This window comes from Podarcis bocagei (assembly GCF_964188305.1).
Source record: "Podarcis bocagei genome assembly, chromosome: 7".
Lineage (NCBI taxonomy): Eukaryota > Metazoa > Chordata > Lepidosauria > Squamata > Lacertidae > Podarcis > Podarcis bocagei.
This window is the reverse complement of record NC_138132.1, coordinates 83,588,261-83,602,427: the sequence shown is the minus strand read 5'-3', so window position 1 is coordinate 83,602,427 and position 14,167 is coordinate 83,588,261. Positions and strand designations below refer to the sequence as shown.

At 50.5% G+C, this 14,167-nt stretch overlaps 1 protein-coding gene across 2 annotated transcripts in view; it reads right to left on the bottom strand.

Moving 5' to 3' along the window:
• PLEKHM2 (pleckstrin homology and RUN domain containing M2) overlaps window positions 1–14,167 on the bottom strand; it is a 35,558-nt gene that overhangs the window by 5,214 nt on the left and 16,177 nt on the right. The window contains exons 7-18 of one of the 2 annotated variants that reach the window (XM_081203492.1): window positions 13,855–13,914; window positions 11,898–12,135; window positions 8,727–9,497; window positions 7,286–7,355; window positions 6,837–6,927; window positions 5,252–5,316; window positions 3,978–4,066; window positions 2,716–2,848; window positions 1,812–2,002; window positions 1,438–1,503; window positions 1,173–1,332; window positions 223–402 (exon numbers count right to left, since the gene is read on the bottom strand). In XM_081203492.1, the coding sequence (XP_081059618.1) occupies window positions 223–402; window positions 1,173–1,332; window positions 1,438–1,503; window positions 1,812–2,002; window positions 2,716–2,848; window positions 3,978–4,066; window positions 5,252–5,316; window positions 6,837–6,927; window positions 7,286–7,355; window positions 8,727–9,497; window positions 11,898–12,135; window positions 13,855–13,914 (2,114 nt within the window). The remainder of the gene's footprint in view (window positions 1–222; window positions 403–1,172; window positions 1,333–1,437; window positions 1,504–1,811; window positions 2,003–2,715; window positions 2,849–3,977; window positions 4,067–5,251; window positions 5,317–6,836; window positions 6,928–7,285; window positions 7,356–8,726; window positions 9,498–11,897; window positions 12,136–13,854; window positions 13,915–14,167) is intronic. The other variant, XM_081203493.1, reaches the window with a different exon arrangement.

The window sequence follows — 14,167 nt, the reverse complement described above, 5'->3', positions numbered from 1 at the left end:
CAGATTTGGATGCAGAAGGTGGCACATTCGGTCCTTGGCAGCACCTCCAGGTAGGCCTGGGAATGTCCCGTGCCCAAGAACCTGGACAGCTACTGCTGCCAGTCTGTGTTGACAATTCTGAGCTAGGTGGACTGATGGTATGATCTGGTATAAGGTGTCTGTAGCCATTGCTGGCTGGACACACCCATGTGGCACACGCCCCCAGGTCAGCCAAATACTCACCAAGATACAGTATTCCCGGCCAGCCTCTGTGGAGACAGAGACCACGTCCGCCAACTCAGCCGTGGCCAGCGAGCGAAAGAAGCTGGTCTGGCAGTCCTCGTGGCAGGTGAAGAGTTTCTGATCTGTCAGCACCAGGCAGCAAGGGACGCAGGGGGCAGGGACCACACCCTGGGGGACAACCTGGAAGAAGGCAGAGATTTCCAAACTTTTCATGTCGGTGACACACTTTTTAGACATGCATCCGTTCGCAAAATAGTATATCAGTTTTATTAGCAAATTAAACTAACCCCTTTCCAGCCCGGCAAGAGTTTGCACAACACACCTACACACTGCAGTTGACACACTAACAGTGTTTGGAAAGCTCTGGCATATGGCGTGTGTTGGTCCTCCAGTTCTACTCAGGAGTAGACCCACTGAAGTTAATGAACATGGCTAACTTGCAGTTATTCATTTCAGCAGGTCTCCTCCTTTACTAGGGACGCGGGTGGCGCTGTGGGTTAAACCACAGAGCCTAGGACTTGCCGATCAGAAGGTCGGCGGTTCAAATCCCCGTGACGGGGTGAGCTCCCGTTGCTCGGTCCCTGCTCCTGCCAACCTAGCAGTTCGAAAGCACATCAAAGTGCAAGTAGATAAATAGGTACCGCTCTGGCGGGAAGGTAAACGGCGTTTCCGTGCGCTGCTCTGGTTTGCCAGAAGCGGCTTAGTCATGCTGGCCACATGACCCAGAAGCTGTACACCAGCTCCCTCGGCCAATAAAGAGAGATGAGTGCCGCTACCCCAGAGTCAGCCATGACTGGACCTAATGGTCAGGGGTCCCTTTACCCCCTTTACTGATGAGGGCCAAAAGTGGTTTTGTGGGGCCACAGAAGCCCAGGCTGCCTAGGACCCCTCCTAAGTGGCAACCCCTGTGAGTCGTACTGGTCTGATCTGGAAGCAGAGCTCTTTCTCACCCCTTTGGAGACCGCCTGGCACAGGTACTGCATCCAGTCAGCCATCTCCTCCTCGCTCTCGGCACTCAGCTCTAAGGAGGGCCGGTCGGTCAGAATCACCTGGAAGGAGTGGGGGCGGTCCGTCCCGTTCGACCTCCGGCACCCTCCACACTGCTCCCCACTGCAAGGAGGGCCAGAGAGGGTTGCGAGTGAGTGGGGTGAGTATGGGTGGGGAAGAGGGAAGAGGGAAGATCTGGAAGACTCCTGCCTCATGGGGCAAACTCACCCCATGGTCACGGAGAGAAGAAGGGTGACGTCCGCACGGTCCGGGTACTGATACAAGATGCCATTGCTGTGGAGAGAAAATGCAAGAGCCGATTTCGTCATGCTATCCTGTCCTGTGTTCAGGACTCAGGGTGGGGAGCTCAATCACTCCCGCAAAGGGTGGCCGCTCACGGCAGTTGCTGCATCAGCTGTGCAGCTTGGTGCTGATGCGAGTCGCAGGGCACAATGTCCGACAGGGGCGGGGGGGGTCATTAGGAAGGCAAAGGGGGCTGCACATTGGAGGCACAAACAGCAAGAGAAGCAAGCCCATGGCGCTTGCTCTGAGCCTTTTGAGCTCCCATCCTCGCTCACTCTGCAATCCTGTCTCTCTCTCACCTGAGCACCACGTAGCAGGTCTTCCAGTTCTCCTTGCCCAGGTAGTTGGTGCCTGCCTTGTAGCTCAGGACACCTTCCTTTGTGATGGGATGCTCGGCTAGCATGTAGTCCGAGGGGGCTGGCCCCAGAGTCTCGTCCATGGGGTCTTCCCAGTGGATCAGGCCGTAGAAGCGGACCACCACATCCGAGATCTAAAGGAGACCCCGCCCCAACCCACAAGTGGGGTTAATAGCTTCATAGCACAGGGCAGGTGCCTGAAAGGCCCTTTGGTGGGGGGGGGGCAGAGGGTCTGGAATGCCAGGGGGACCCCTGAACCAATCCTATTTGTGGGGGAAGGAGGACAGCAGCAGCTAAGTATCCAGGTGGGAAAACTGGCAGAGAACAAGACAGTCTCCCTCTTCTTCCCTCACAGATGAGGCAGGGAACCTTGTTGGCACATTCAACCCCCCCCCCCGCCAACGTCATTATGATGTTGTGTGACCCCTGCCCACCAGGGTGTTCCCAATAGGAAACAGGCTGGCAAGACTGAACTCTCTGTTCACCAGCTGACGAGTGGAGGATTGGCTCCTGTTCTCTGTAGGGGGAACACTCCTCATGGGGAACTCCCTGGTGAAGCAGAACCCAGCAGGACTGACCTGCCAACCAGCTGGTGTCACCTGGTGATGTCAGCTGACTGACAGGTGGGTGTGGCTTGGGGAGAACAGCCCCCCACCCGCAGCCTTATTGCATATGGAATTCTCTCAGACGCAGTGCAAAAGTGGAGCTGCTCTTATTCTGATCCCGAGGGCCACCTGATCGCTGTGCAACATGCAGACACTAGCCATGTTCTCCCCTTGCTGAAAACAGGTCTTGCACTTAAACTGCCTGCAGTTGGCTGGAAAATGGCCCAGAGTGCCCTCCTCACCTCCCGCTTGGATTCCTGAGCCACAAACTTGGCCAGCGCCAGCTTCTCCATGGTGGCGTCCGTCAGGATGCTGGGATAGGGCGGCTCTCGGCATCCTTTGATCATGGCTGACTTGAGGCACACCAGGAAAAACCTGGGGGAGGGAGGGGGGAATACAGAGGGCAAAAGCGGGAGTCAGGGGGTGAGGATTCATGCCCAGAAATGGGGGATCAGGCCAGAAAACCAAAGCTGATCCAATAATAAATAATAATAATAATAATAATAATAATAATAATAATAATAATAATAATAATTTATACGCCGCCCATCTGAGTGGGTTTGCCCCAGCCACTCTGGGCAGCTTCCAACAATTAAAACATTAAGCACAGGAAAACAATGAACATTAAAAACTCCCCTATACAGGGCTGCCTTCAGATGTCTTCTGTAAGTCAGATAGTAGTTTATTTCCTTGACATCTGAAAGGAGCGCATTCTACAGGGCGGTTGCCACTACCAAGAAGGCCCTCTGCCTAGTTCCCTGTAACTTCACTTCTTGTAGTGAGGGAACTGCCAGGAGGTCCTCAGTGTCAGGGCTGAACGATGGAGGTGGAGACACTCCTTCAGGTATACTGGGCCGAGGCCGTTTAGGGCTTTCAAGGTCAGCACCAGCACTTTCAATTGTGCTCAGAAACGTACTGGGAATGTACTGAAATCCTCCCCATCCCCCCTTAGTAGCATTTAAAAGGTAAAGGGATCCCTGACTGTTAGGTCCAGTCACGGACGACTCTGGGGTTGCGACGCTCACCTCGCTTTACTGGCCGAAGGAGCCAGTGTACAGCTTCCAGGTCATGTGGCCAGCATGACTAAGCCGCTTCTGGCAAACCAGAGCAGCGCACGGAAACGCCGTTTACCTTCCCACTGGAGCGGTGCCTATTTATCTACTTGCACTTTGATGTGCTTTCGAACTGCTAGGTTGGCAGGAGCAGGGACCGAGCAACGGTTCGCAGGGATTCCAACCACTAACCTTCTGATCGGCAAGCCCAAGAGGCTCAGTGGTTTAACCACTACAGCCTTACTGCAGTCAGTAAGCTCTTCTGAGGCCATCCCAGAAGCAAACTGGTAAGGGAGGAGCCCTTAAAATGTGGGGCCAGTCCCTTTCTGCGCCCCAGCTGGCACACTGCTCTGCCTTGTGCAGGGCAAGAGCACCCAAGGCCACAAAGCGGGCAGCTGCCTCATAAAGGTGCCAGGAAGGGAGCAGGCATGCCTGGCTGGCGCTTTACTCACTCAGTCAGGGTGACATCGGCTGTGTCCAGAAGGAACTGCTTCCTGCGGTTGGTGCAGACCAAGGTCACTGTCTGCTGGTCCAGGCCCACCTGCGGGAGAAGGAAGGCACCCCAGGTCAGGGAAGGAGCCCCAGGACCAAGGAGACCCTCTTATCCTTTGAGCTGAGAAGCTGCTCAAAGGGGGGCTGCCCAACTGAATATTTACAAACAAACTGTAAACAGGTAAGAACACTGGCGGGACTATTGTAATAACCTGCAGTTTTATAAGAGTATGCATTTAAAGTAGATGAATAAATGATTAAGTTAATATGGAATATGCATTTCTGAAACAACAATGGGATATTAGCTCCGCCCAAGGCATGATGGAGAACAGCAACAAGCAGGAACGACAGACACAACATTTTACAAGGACAGGGAAAAACATTAGGGACAGAATAATTGTCACACACAGGAAGAACAAGGACATAGTTTGAGTGCCTGACTTGTAGTTTCATAAACCACTTAATGTGTCAATACGAATAGAAATTAACATTGCAGTTGTTGTATATGGGATTATTATTATGACAGAAATGTAATTGAAATTAATAAGATATAAAGAAAAGAATCCAACCATCAATTCTAGCACGTGGGGGAGCCACCTAAATTATATCATTTGGTATTTGAATGATAGGTGTTAGTAATTGTATTATAATTTCGCATTGTTATAATGAGGCTATTAATGAAAACTAATAAAAATATTATTAAAAAGAGTTAATTTGGAATATGCAGAAAATGTATGAAATAAATTTAAAGAACCACAGAAAGAGTGGGAAGGAAGTCGAGTTTCAAAATGTTAAAATGATTGTAAAATTACTGAAATGTATAAAATAGAAAATCATAAAAAAATTAAAAAGTGGGCTGCTCAAAGGTGGGCGCTGGAGGGGGGGGCTTGGTGCTGCAGAGCCTGGCATCATGCCCTCTGTGGCCACAACTCTGCAATCTCCAGGGCTGCCAAGCAGCTTCAACTGGTCCAGCTGCCCCTGCTGCAGTCACACAATGGTGTGTGTGTGCCCCCTCCAGGCAGCAGCCAGCAGCTCACCATGGCAGCTTCTGTGCCTTTGAACCCGCACTGGTAAAAGCCCCACCTCTCTTTGGGAACAGCACCCTTGCCCTGGAATTCAGAGCACTGAAAACATGAAGGCCCTCTCCTCTCAGGTGTACCACGGCTGGATCCAGCTTCTGTCCCAAGAGGCGCCAACACTGTCCCCCTGGCCCAGTCCCCCTTTCCCAACTCACTGAGATGTAGTCCAGCTCATTGTAGGAAACTGCTTCCTCCACCATGTAGGGCTTCTCAGCGGCTCCTGAGCCAAAGAGGGTGAGGGAGCAGGGAGGAGGAAGAGAGAGAGAGAGAGAGGGAGAGAGCCAAGTCAGTCACATGGTTTGGGAAAGTTGCAGCCCACCCACGAGGGTCTCTGGATCACCTGGCATGGCCTCTTGCAGCTCAGTGATCAGGCCCCAGGTGATATTGCTCAAGCAAAGCAACTACAACAGAAGGCAGGGGGCTCGTCTGGAAGCCTCTCTCCCTGGACACAGCAAACAGGGAGGCAGGCTTTGAACTGAGCAAGGCAATCTGCCCTTCCCCACCAAGATGAGGAAGGGCTGTGGTCAGCAGCAGAGCACCTGCCTGGCGCACAAAGGACCCCTGGTTCAATCCCTCGCAGTTTCTTCAGGTAGGGCTGGGAATGCCTCCCCCAATGCCTGCAACCATGGAGAGGCACTGCTGCCAGTCAGCGCAGGCAACACTGACCATCAGCAAAGCCCACCCACTAAACTGCCTCCAGGGCAAATTTAAATCGGGATGCCTCCACGCCAGGTTCTTGGGCTGGGGTGATGGGGAGAGGGGAGGGTTGTTGCTGTTGGGGTTGGGGTTTTTTTTGCATTTTTATTATAGATCTTTTTGTGATTTATGTGGAAGCTGTTCAGTTGGGTTGTGAATTTTTTTAATGTTTTATTTGTTGTTTATGGCTACAGTGGTACCTCTGGTTGCGAACAGGATCCATTCCGGAGCCCCGTTCGCAACATGAGCAGAACACAACCCACTTCTGCGTGTCGTGATTCGCAGCTTCCGCGCATGATGTCATTTTGAGCATCTGCATGAGCGGCGAAACCCAGAAGTAACACTTTCTGGTACTTCCGGGTCGCCGCGGGACACAACCTGAAAAGATTTAACCTGAAGCAAACGTAACAAGAGGTATGACTGTACTATTGTCATGTTGTAGCTATGTATTGTTTTCATTTTGTAGGTCACCTTGAGCATGGTTTGAACTGTGGAAAGGCAGCATACAACTTAAATTATCATAGAACTGTAGAGCTGGAAGGGACCCATGAGGGTCATCTAGGGACCCTGATATTTAGTCGGATTCTCCTTTCTTGTAACTTGAAGCCATTGGTTTGAGTCCTACCCTCCAGAACAGGAGAAAACAAGCTTGTTCCCTCTTCCATGCGACAGCCCCTTGAACTATTTGAAGATGGCTGTTATGTATGTATGCCACCAAAACCCTGCCTTTGGAAATTCCTGTGGCCCCAAAGAAAGTAAGACGGGGAGTGCCAAGTTATTTGTGGGGGGGGGGAGGGATAAAGACAGGTGTATGTGGGGTTTATTATGTGAGACAAATACTTTTTGCGACTCCAGGGGCCACAAAGGGAGCAGAAGGGATGTGTTAAGCAGCCTGGTAAAAATGCTTTTTCAATCCACCATCTGCTGCCGCCTGCCAAATAATCACCCCTGAAACATCACTAAATGGCTCCTTTGCAAGTGCAAAGCCGGGATCGGGGCCTGTGCCTAGAGGAGGGAAGAGACTGGGCCAGCTTGGCAGGATACCTTTGCGGAGGAGGTAGACGTAGCAGTCGGTCAGCAGCACGTAGACGAGCTGGAGGTTGCCCTCCATGTGCCCAGAGCTCATGCGGATCATCTGTGGGGGGGGGGGGAAAGAGAGAGGCGCCCCGTCAAGGCTTTGCCGCAGGGGCTCTGCGAAACACACCCACTGGCCACAACTTTGCCACTGGGGCAACACTGCCCATGGAACACTGCTCTTTTGCTGCAAGGCGCGTCCAAGATCCTCCCTGCCCCTGATCTGCTGGAACTGCTGGTGACTCTAGGACGGAAAAGAGTTCTTCCCCTCCAAAGCAGGCTTTGAGCTGGCTGGCATCAAGCCCCCCCCCCTTCACTTTGCCTCTTAAGGACAGGAGAAACCGAGTAAGTAGAGAGGGGGACATCCCAAAAGGAGTGTGGGAAAGGGAAGAGAAGGCGGCAGCACCTCACAGACCTACCCGGAACAGCTGCTCCTCATTTTCCCGGAAGACATGGATCATCAGAAGCAACAAGTGGTTGTTGTCTACCCTGTGCAGAGAGAGAGAGAGAGAAATAGATGAATCCCGAAAAGCATGGAAGGTTTAGACCTCCCACCTAATATCTCAGGGCCAGTGGGAGAGGGGGAGATTTGGGCCTTATGAGGTCATTCCCACGTGGCAATTTAATATAGGACTATACTATCCAGCAATGCTTCCCTCACACAATGGTCAATATTCTTCTTCAAAGTTGACCCTTTTGCATTTGGGCTGGAAGGAGCAACACCTCACCGTCACCCCAAGTCAAAAATGTAAGTGCTTGCATGCCACTAAGGACAGAACTCTCCACAATGTTTGCTCAGAACAGGCCTTTGAACAGGTCTCCTTCATACTGAGTTAGAAGCTTCCTCCTTGCAGCTTCTCCCTCTCAATACGGATGGAACTGCCCCTGGCTTAGTTCTTGTTTCCCACAGAGGAGGGAGAGACTGTTTTCTTCTCATTCCTTCCCCCCCCCCAGTAATTATATAATACAATTTCATGATAAAAAACAACAACCCCAAGTAAATAATGAGAGGAAGCCAGTAAAATTAAAGAGGCTTTGCCTGGGTGGGGAAAAAGGGATGATTAACCAAGGAGCAGTTCAAAGGCAGTTCCTTGTCACTGAACAGGAAGGAATGAGAGGAGGAAGTCGCACAGGGGAAGCTCCTAATCAAATGCACAGTACAGTGGTACCTCGGGTTAAGAACTTAATTCATTCTGGAGGTCTGTTCTTAACCTGAAACTGTTCTTAACCTGAAGCACCACTTTAGCTAATGGGGCCTCATGCTGCCGCTGCGCCGCTGCTGCATGATTTCTGTTCTCATCATGAAGCAAAGTTCTTAACCCGAGGTACTATTTCTGGGTTAGCGGAGTCTGTAACCTGAAGCGTATGTATCCCGAGGTAGCTAGAAGCCTCAAATGAATTCTGCCAGCCCACCTTGGGCAACACAGCACCTAAGTCAGAGAAGCTGCCTGGGTTTTCAAAAACACAAAAACTACACAACGCAATGTTTTGTCAGCTACGCCATCTGGATTCTTTGTCATCAGCAAGCGAATGCAGCCAACAAGAGATTCCAGGCTGAACGGCTCCACCGGGAGGTGAGCAGGCCGGAGTGACAATTTGCCAGACAGATAAAAGATGACTGAGAATCACACACACACACACACACACGCACGGTCTTTTCTCCTTGTCTCAGGAGACCCAGCAGGAGACCCAGCCACCATTTTCTTCTCAGGTAGAGAAACCCATATACCTCATTTATAAGGGGAATAACCGTTTCCCCTTCCCATCCTACCCTGCCCGGGGTCAGAAAGGTTCCCACCTTCTTTTGCAGGACTGGATTTCCTGGCAGCTTTATTTGGTTCCCTCTGCACAGCCACTTACCTGAACTCAGAGGGGTGGGCTGCCTCAGAAGGGCTCCCCTGGCCTTCTTCCACGCCAGAGTCCTCAGCGCTGCTCGGAGAGGGGCTGGTCCTGTCTCCCTTTAGCTTACCGAGGGCCTCCACACTGCCTGCCTCAACCACCACCGCCACCTCCTCCTCCTCGTCCTGCAAGTCCGTGGCTATGCGTGGCCCAGCCGTCTCTTCTCCTCCTCCTCCTTCCTCCTCTTCTCCAGCAGCTTGAGGGCCACCAGGAACATGTGGCGGTTGACCATCCCCTGCAGCGTCATGGCGGCCACCACCTGCCGAAGCAGCGTTTGGACTCTCGACGGTAAAGCGGTAGAAATCCATGGGGGCCGAAACCCCCTCACTAACGCTGCCAGAGGGTGGCCCCTCCGAGGGGGCCTCCTCTGGCAAGACGGTCCGAAAGGACTGGTCCGGGGGCTCGAGGGAGCGGCTCCACCCCCCGGCATCGTCCAGGGAGTCAATCACCCTGCTCAGAGATTGCCCCATCCTCTCCATGGAGGTGTCCTTCATCTCGGGGATGCACAGACCCAGCTGGGGAAGGGCGGGGCTCCTCTCGCTGCTGACATCTGGGCTGGCTTCCAGGCCAGATTCCTGCCGCCTGGCTCCGGTGCCCGACTTGTCCCCCTCGCCTGCCCCTTGGGTTCCAGCCTGGGCCGCAGAAGAGTTGGGAGTGGTGCTGGAGTCCTCCTGTCTGACCTCTTCGGTCTTGACCTTTTTCTTCTTGCCTGTCTTCTTCTTTTTAGCTAACCTACAAAGAGATGGAGAAGTATTAGATAGATAGATAGATAGATAGATAGATAGATAGACAGATGTTAGATATCTAACACCGAGTAAATTGGCAAAAATGTATAACTCTAAATCAAGTAAGTGTTGGAAATGTAAGGAGAAAGAAGGTTCTTTTTATCATGTGGTGGTCTTGAAGCTTCCTGGGAAATGATATATAATGAATTGAAAAAGATGTTTTAAATAACGTTTGTAAAAAAACAAACCCAGAAAATTTCCTTTTGGGAATTATAGGGACAGAACTACCCAAACTGTACAAAAACGTATTCATGTATGCTACTACTGCAGCAAGAATGTTACTTGCCCAAAATTGGAAAGAAGCAGAAGTCCCGCCGAAAGAAGAATGGATACAAAAACTTATGGAATATGCAGAAATGATGAAAGTTACTGGAAAAAATAAGAAATCAAGATAGCAACCTTTTTTATAAAAGAATGGAAATGGTTTATTGAATATAAGAACACTGGCAAGATTATTGTAATCTGCAGTTTTAAAAGAGTACATATTTAAAGTAGATGAATAAATGAATAAAGTTAATTTGGAAATGCAGAAGATATTAAAAATAAATTTAAGGAACCGCAGAAGGAGGGGGAAGGAAGTCAAGTTTTGATATGTTAAAATGACTGTAAAATTGAAATGCATGAACCTGAAAATAAAATAAAATAAAATAAGAGATGGAGAAGTAGAAGCACTGTGAGGCATAAGGGCAGCGTCAGGGCACGGGGGTATTGGGGGGCAGCGACAGCCCTCTAGAGAACGCAGCCACTGTGAATATTTGGTCCCATACCGAAGGACATCTCCCTAGGCTTATTAGGAACAGAAGCAGCTGGCTGGGGCTGATGGGAATTGAAGTCTAGCAACATCTGGAAGGCCACGGCTCCCCCAAACCTAAACTAGACAGTCATTTGCCTCTCCTGCCCCTGCCTACCTCCATCACAACTCTGCCTCCTCTTGAACGCAGGGGTGTGGAACCTGTGGCACTCTGGGTGTCGGACTCCAGCTCCTTCCATCTTCCCTGACCACAGGCGATGCTGAGCCTGGAGGGAGTTGGAGTCAAGCAACATCTGGAGGGCCACAGTTAGCCCAGCCATAAGCAAGACAGAGCAAGGTACTGCCACTTTCATCCAGGTAATTTATAATATGTTTTAAGGAGGGGACAATAGCTCAGCAGTGAAGCCTATCCACCTCCCTGGTATCTCTGACTGCAAACCTGCTAACTGTCAGGAGTGGAGGACACTCAGCTAGATGGAAGAATGGCCCAATTCAACAGGAATGCTGAAGATGTACTCCTTTACTCTGACCTCTGACCGCTCAAGAAGCGAGGTTTTTTAGGACATACTCTCTTCCTCTGACTTGCTTCAACTGTTAATATAGTACTGAATTTTAAATTGCTGCCCTGGGATGATGATGATGATGATGCTAGTCCAAAGATGGAAAGCACAACAGTTCCAACCAAGGAAGAATGGCAAGCCAAACTGAAATGCTGAAACGGCAAAACTGACTGGGAGAATCAGGAATCAAGAAGATAATGACTTTGAAAAAGAATGGGGGGAAATTTATTATTTACTTAGGAGACCATATTAAACAAATAAAAGTGTTAGCTGGACTTTTAAAATAACTTGCAAAGAAACGAAAAATATGGATAATTTAGAGAAATGAAAACTGGAGAATGTAATTGTCAGGGAACTGACATCAGAGCTAGAAGCGGAGAGAAGGCTCTCAAATGATGCTGGAGAAGGGCCCAGCAGGGAGAGAGGCAGCTCCGCAGATGGGGAAGCAAATCAGCGCATCACCAGGAATATAGAGGGGCTGATGGGGGAATCGGCGAGAGGGCTCCAGGACTCTTCACCGGACACCAGCGGGGAGAGCACGGGTCCTCCGCTACCCACGCTCACCCTGCGCAGAAGACTTCCGTGCAGAGAGAGTAGGAGGAGACTGGGTGTCAAACAACTTTTATGTTGGAAAAGATTTAAGAAACACCCACTGACGGATTCTGCCAGTGACTGAGGCAACCACCATGAGAAGGGGCTGTGCAGTCAGAAAGTTTTAACAAGGCAAATTAGCCGAGAAAGGCACCAGTTTACGCACGAGTAACTCATACCCATTACAGTAATGATATGTAGTTTTAGAAAAATCATTTTAAGCACCCATGCAGGGGACGTGGGAAAGTCACGAGATTCAGAGAATCTCGTATATAGATGTGGTTAAAGTTTTTTCTCCTTATTATTTTGAATTTGTTTTTGTAAAAACCAATAAAAATATTTTTTAAAAAATATAAGGATAATGATAATTATGATAATAAGCAGTTTCATAGGATTCTAACTGGCCAGGGAACCCTGGACTTTCTGCCTCCCTCCCACCACTGACCTTATGACCTCCAGCTCCATGCAGTTCTCCGATTGGTCGGTGCCCTCCGTGGTTGTGAGGTCTGCCTTCTCTTGGGAGGCAGAGTGGACTGGGGTGGTCTCAATGGAGGACAATGCCTCTGCCTTCTCATTGAAAGGGTTGTAGCGCTGCTGAGTTGGGCTCTTGGCCGACGCTCGGCAGTTGTTCACCTCCGAGGCTGTGGAGCGCGAGCAGCTGAGGGTGTCTGTTAGGTCTCCGTCTGAGCAAGAGGAGGAGAAAAAGCAACAAAGTGTGACTCAGCTCCCCCCTCCCTACGAGAAAGTCCTGAAGCCGAAAGCAAAGCCTGGGGAAAGAGTGGCCCATGAAGGATCCCCCAGCAAAGGGTTGGTTTTTGGTGCCCCCTGCAGACCTCCGGAGACAGCTCAGGGTCATTCAAAGTAAGCAGCCAGGAATCAGAGGAGGACTTGTCTACCTCACAAGTGCTCATTGGTTTCGGTTTAAAACTAGTTTTGGAAAGTTATCACAGATTGCGATACTTATCATCGTTCAGCCCGGACACTGAGATCCAGCGCCGAGGCCCTTCTGGCGGTTCCCTCACTGCGAGAAGTGAGGTTACGGGGAACCAGACAGAGGGCCTTCTCGGTAGAGGCGCCCGCCCTGTGGAACACCATACCCTCCAGATGTGAAGGAAATAAGCAGCTATCCTATCTTTAAAAAACGTCTGAGGGCAGCCCTGTTTAGGGAAGTTTTTAATATTTAATGCTGTACTCTTTTTAACACTCGATTGGGAGCCGCCCAGAGTGGCTGGGGAAATTCAGCCAGATGGGCGGGGTATAAATAAATAATAATAATAATAATAATAATAATAATAATAATAATAATAATAATAATTATTATTATTATTATTATTATTATTATTACATGGCATTATTCAGCACCCCCTGATGTTTTAATGCCTGTTTAGACAGAACTCACAGGTTTTCAAGCTTGTTCAGTTATTTAAAGAACTACAGCAATGTAGTGCAGAAACGCCACTGAGTGCTGAGCTGCCTTGGGATTAGACTTGGCTCCAAGCAAGGCGAGAGGAGCAGTCCCATTCAGCTGCTCTGTAAGCAACCCAACATCAGCCATGAACAGGTGCCCCAAACCCTGAGCACCGCAGGGTTGGCAGGCAGATTGCTCTTGGAAGAGAACGCAAAACGGGCAGGAGGAGCCTCAACTCAACGTTCGGAGCACCTTCCCACTGGCAATTTCTGCTGTCCTGTCCTCCCTGTTTCCCTTTCCAATCATAAGAACTAGAAGCTCGCCTACAAACAAGACAGAGAGCAGCTTGTAATAGAGAGTCCTTGGTTTCCTTCTGCTGCAAAGCCCTGTGAGGAGGAGGTGGCACAGAGTCCGAGGCAGCCCATAAAAGGGAGAACAGAGAAAAGAGATGGGCTTGCAGAAGCCAGCTTAAAAAAAGAGGCTGCCGGGGGGGGGGAGGGGGGTTGGTGGCAATCAAATAAGTGATGGCTTCTTTCGGGTCTTTCCCATGCACTGTTGGAACAGAGAAAGTGGTTAGTGGCCCGGGAGAAGGTGATCACCGACGCCTGTGCAGAAAAAGAGGGTTTGGAAGGCTTGTTAATCTGGAGACGAGGAGGACACCCAGCATCTCATGCTGCCAGAGACAAAGCCACAGAACAAGGAAGGATGTTAAAGACACTCAGGACTGGCCCCACCGGGAGGGAGAGGGAGGTCAAAGGCTGCGGAGAAGGGCCAGCAAGGTGGAGAGCCCTCGCTCCCCAGTGCCAAGCCCTTGTTTACCCCACAAGGAACGGCGGAGGGAGGGACCTCACACTCTTCTGAGCCGCTGGTTCCCCCTGGGGGCACCAAGCGGCATTAGGGGCCCATAGCGGGGCATGCAGGCAAGCTCTGACGAAGGAAACAAAAGCGGCAGAGAGAGAGCACGGCTACGGAGAAGCGGGCGAGCTCGTCGCACCTTCCCAGGCTGTGGTGGGCATGGACGGCACTGCAGGGAACACATCTCCAAAATCATAATCTACAAAACGAGGGATAAAAAAGGAGGGTTAGAAACGGAGGCTGAAGGAAGGGGTGGGGAATAAATGGCCAGTAGTGTGTGCGGCGGGGGGGGGGGCGTCAAGGGGGACAGAGGCAGGGTGCTAATTCATTGCTCTTATTATTTATAGCATTTATATCCCGCCTTTTTTCTCCAAAGAGCTCTAGAGTGGTATACAGTGGTGCCTCACAAGACGAAATTAATTCGTTCCGCAAGTCACTTCGTCTTGCGAGTT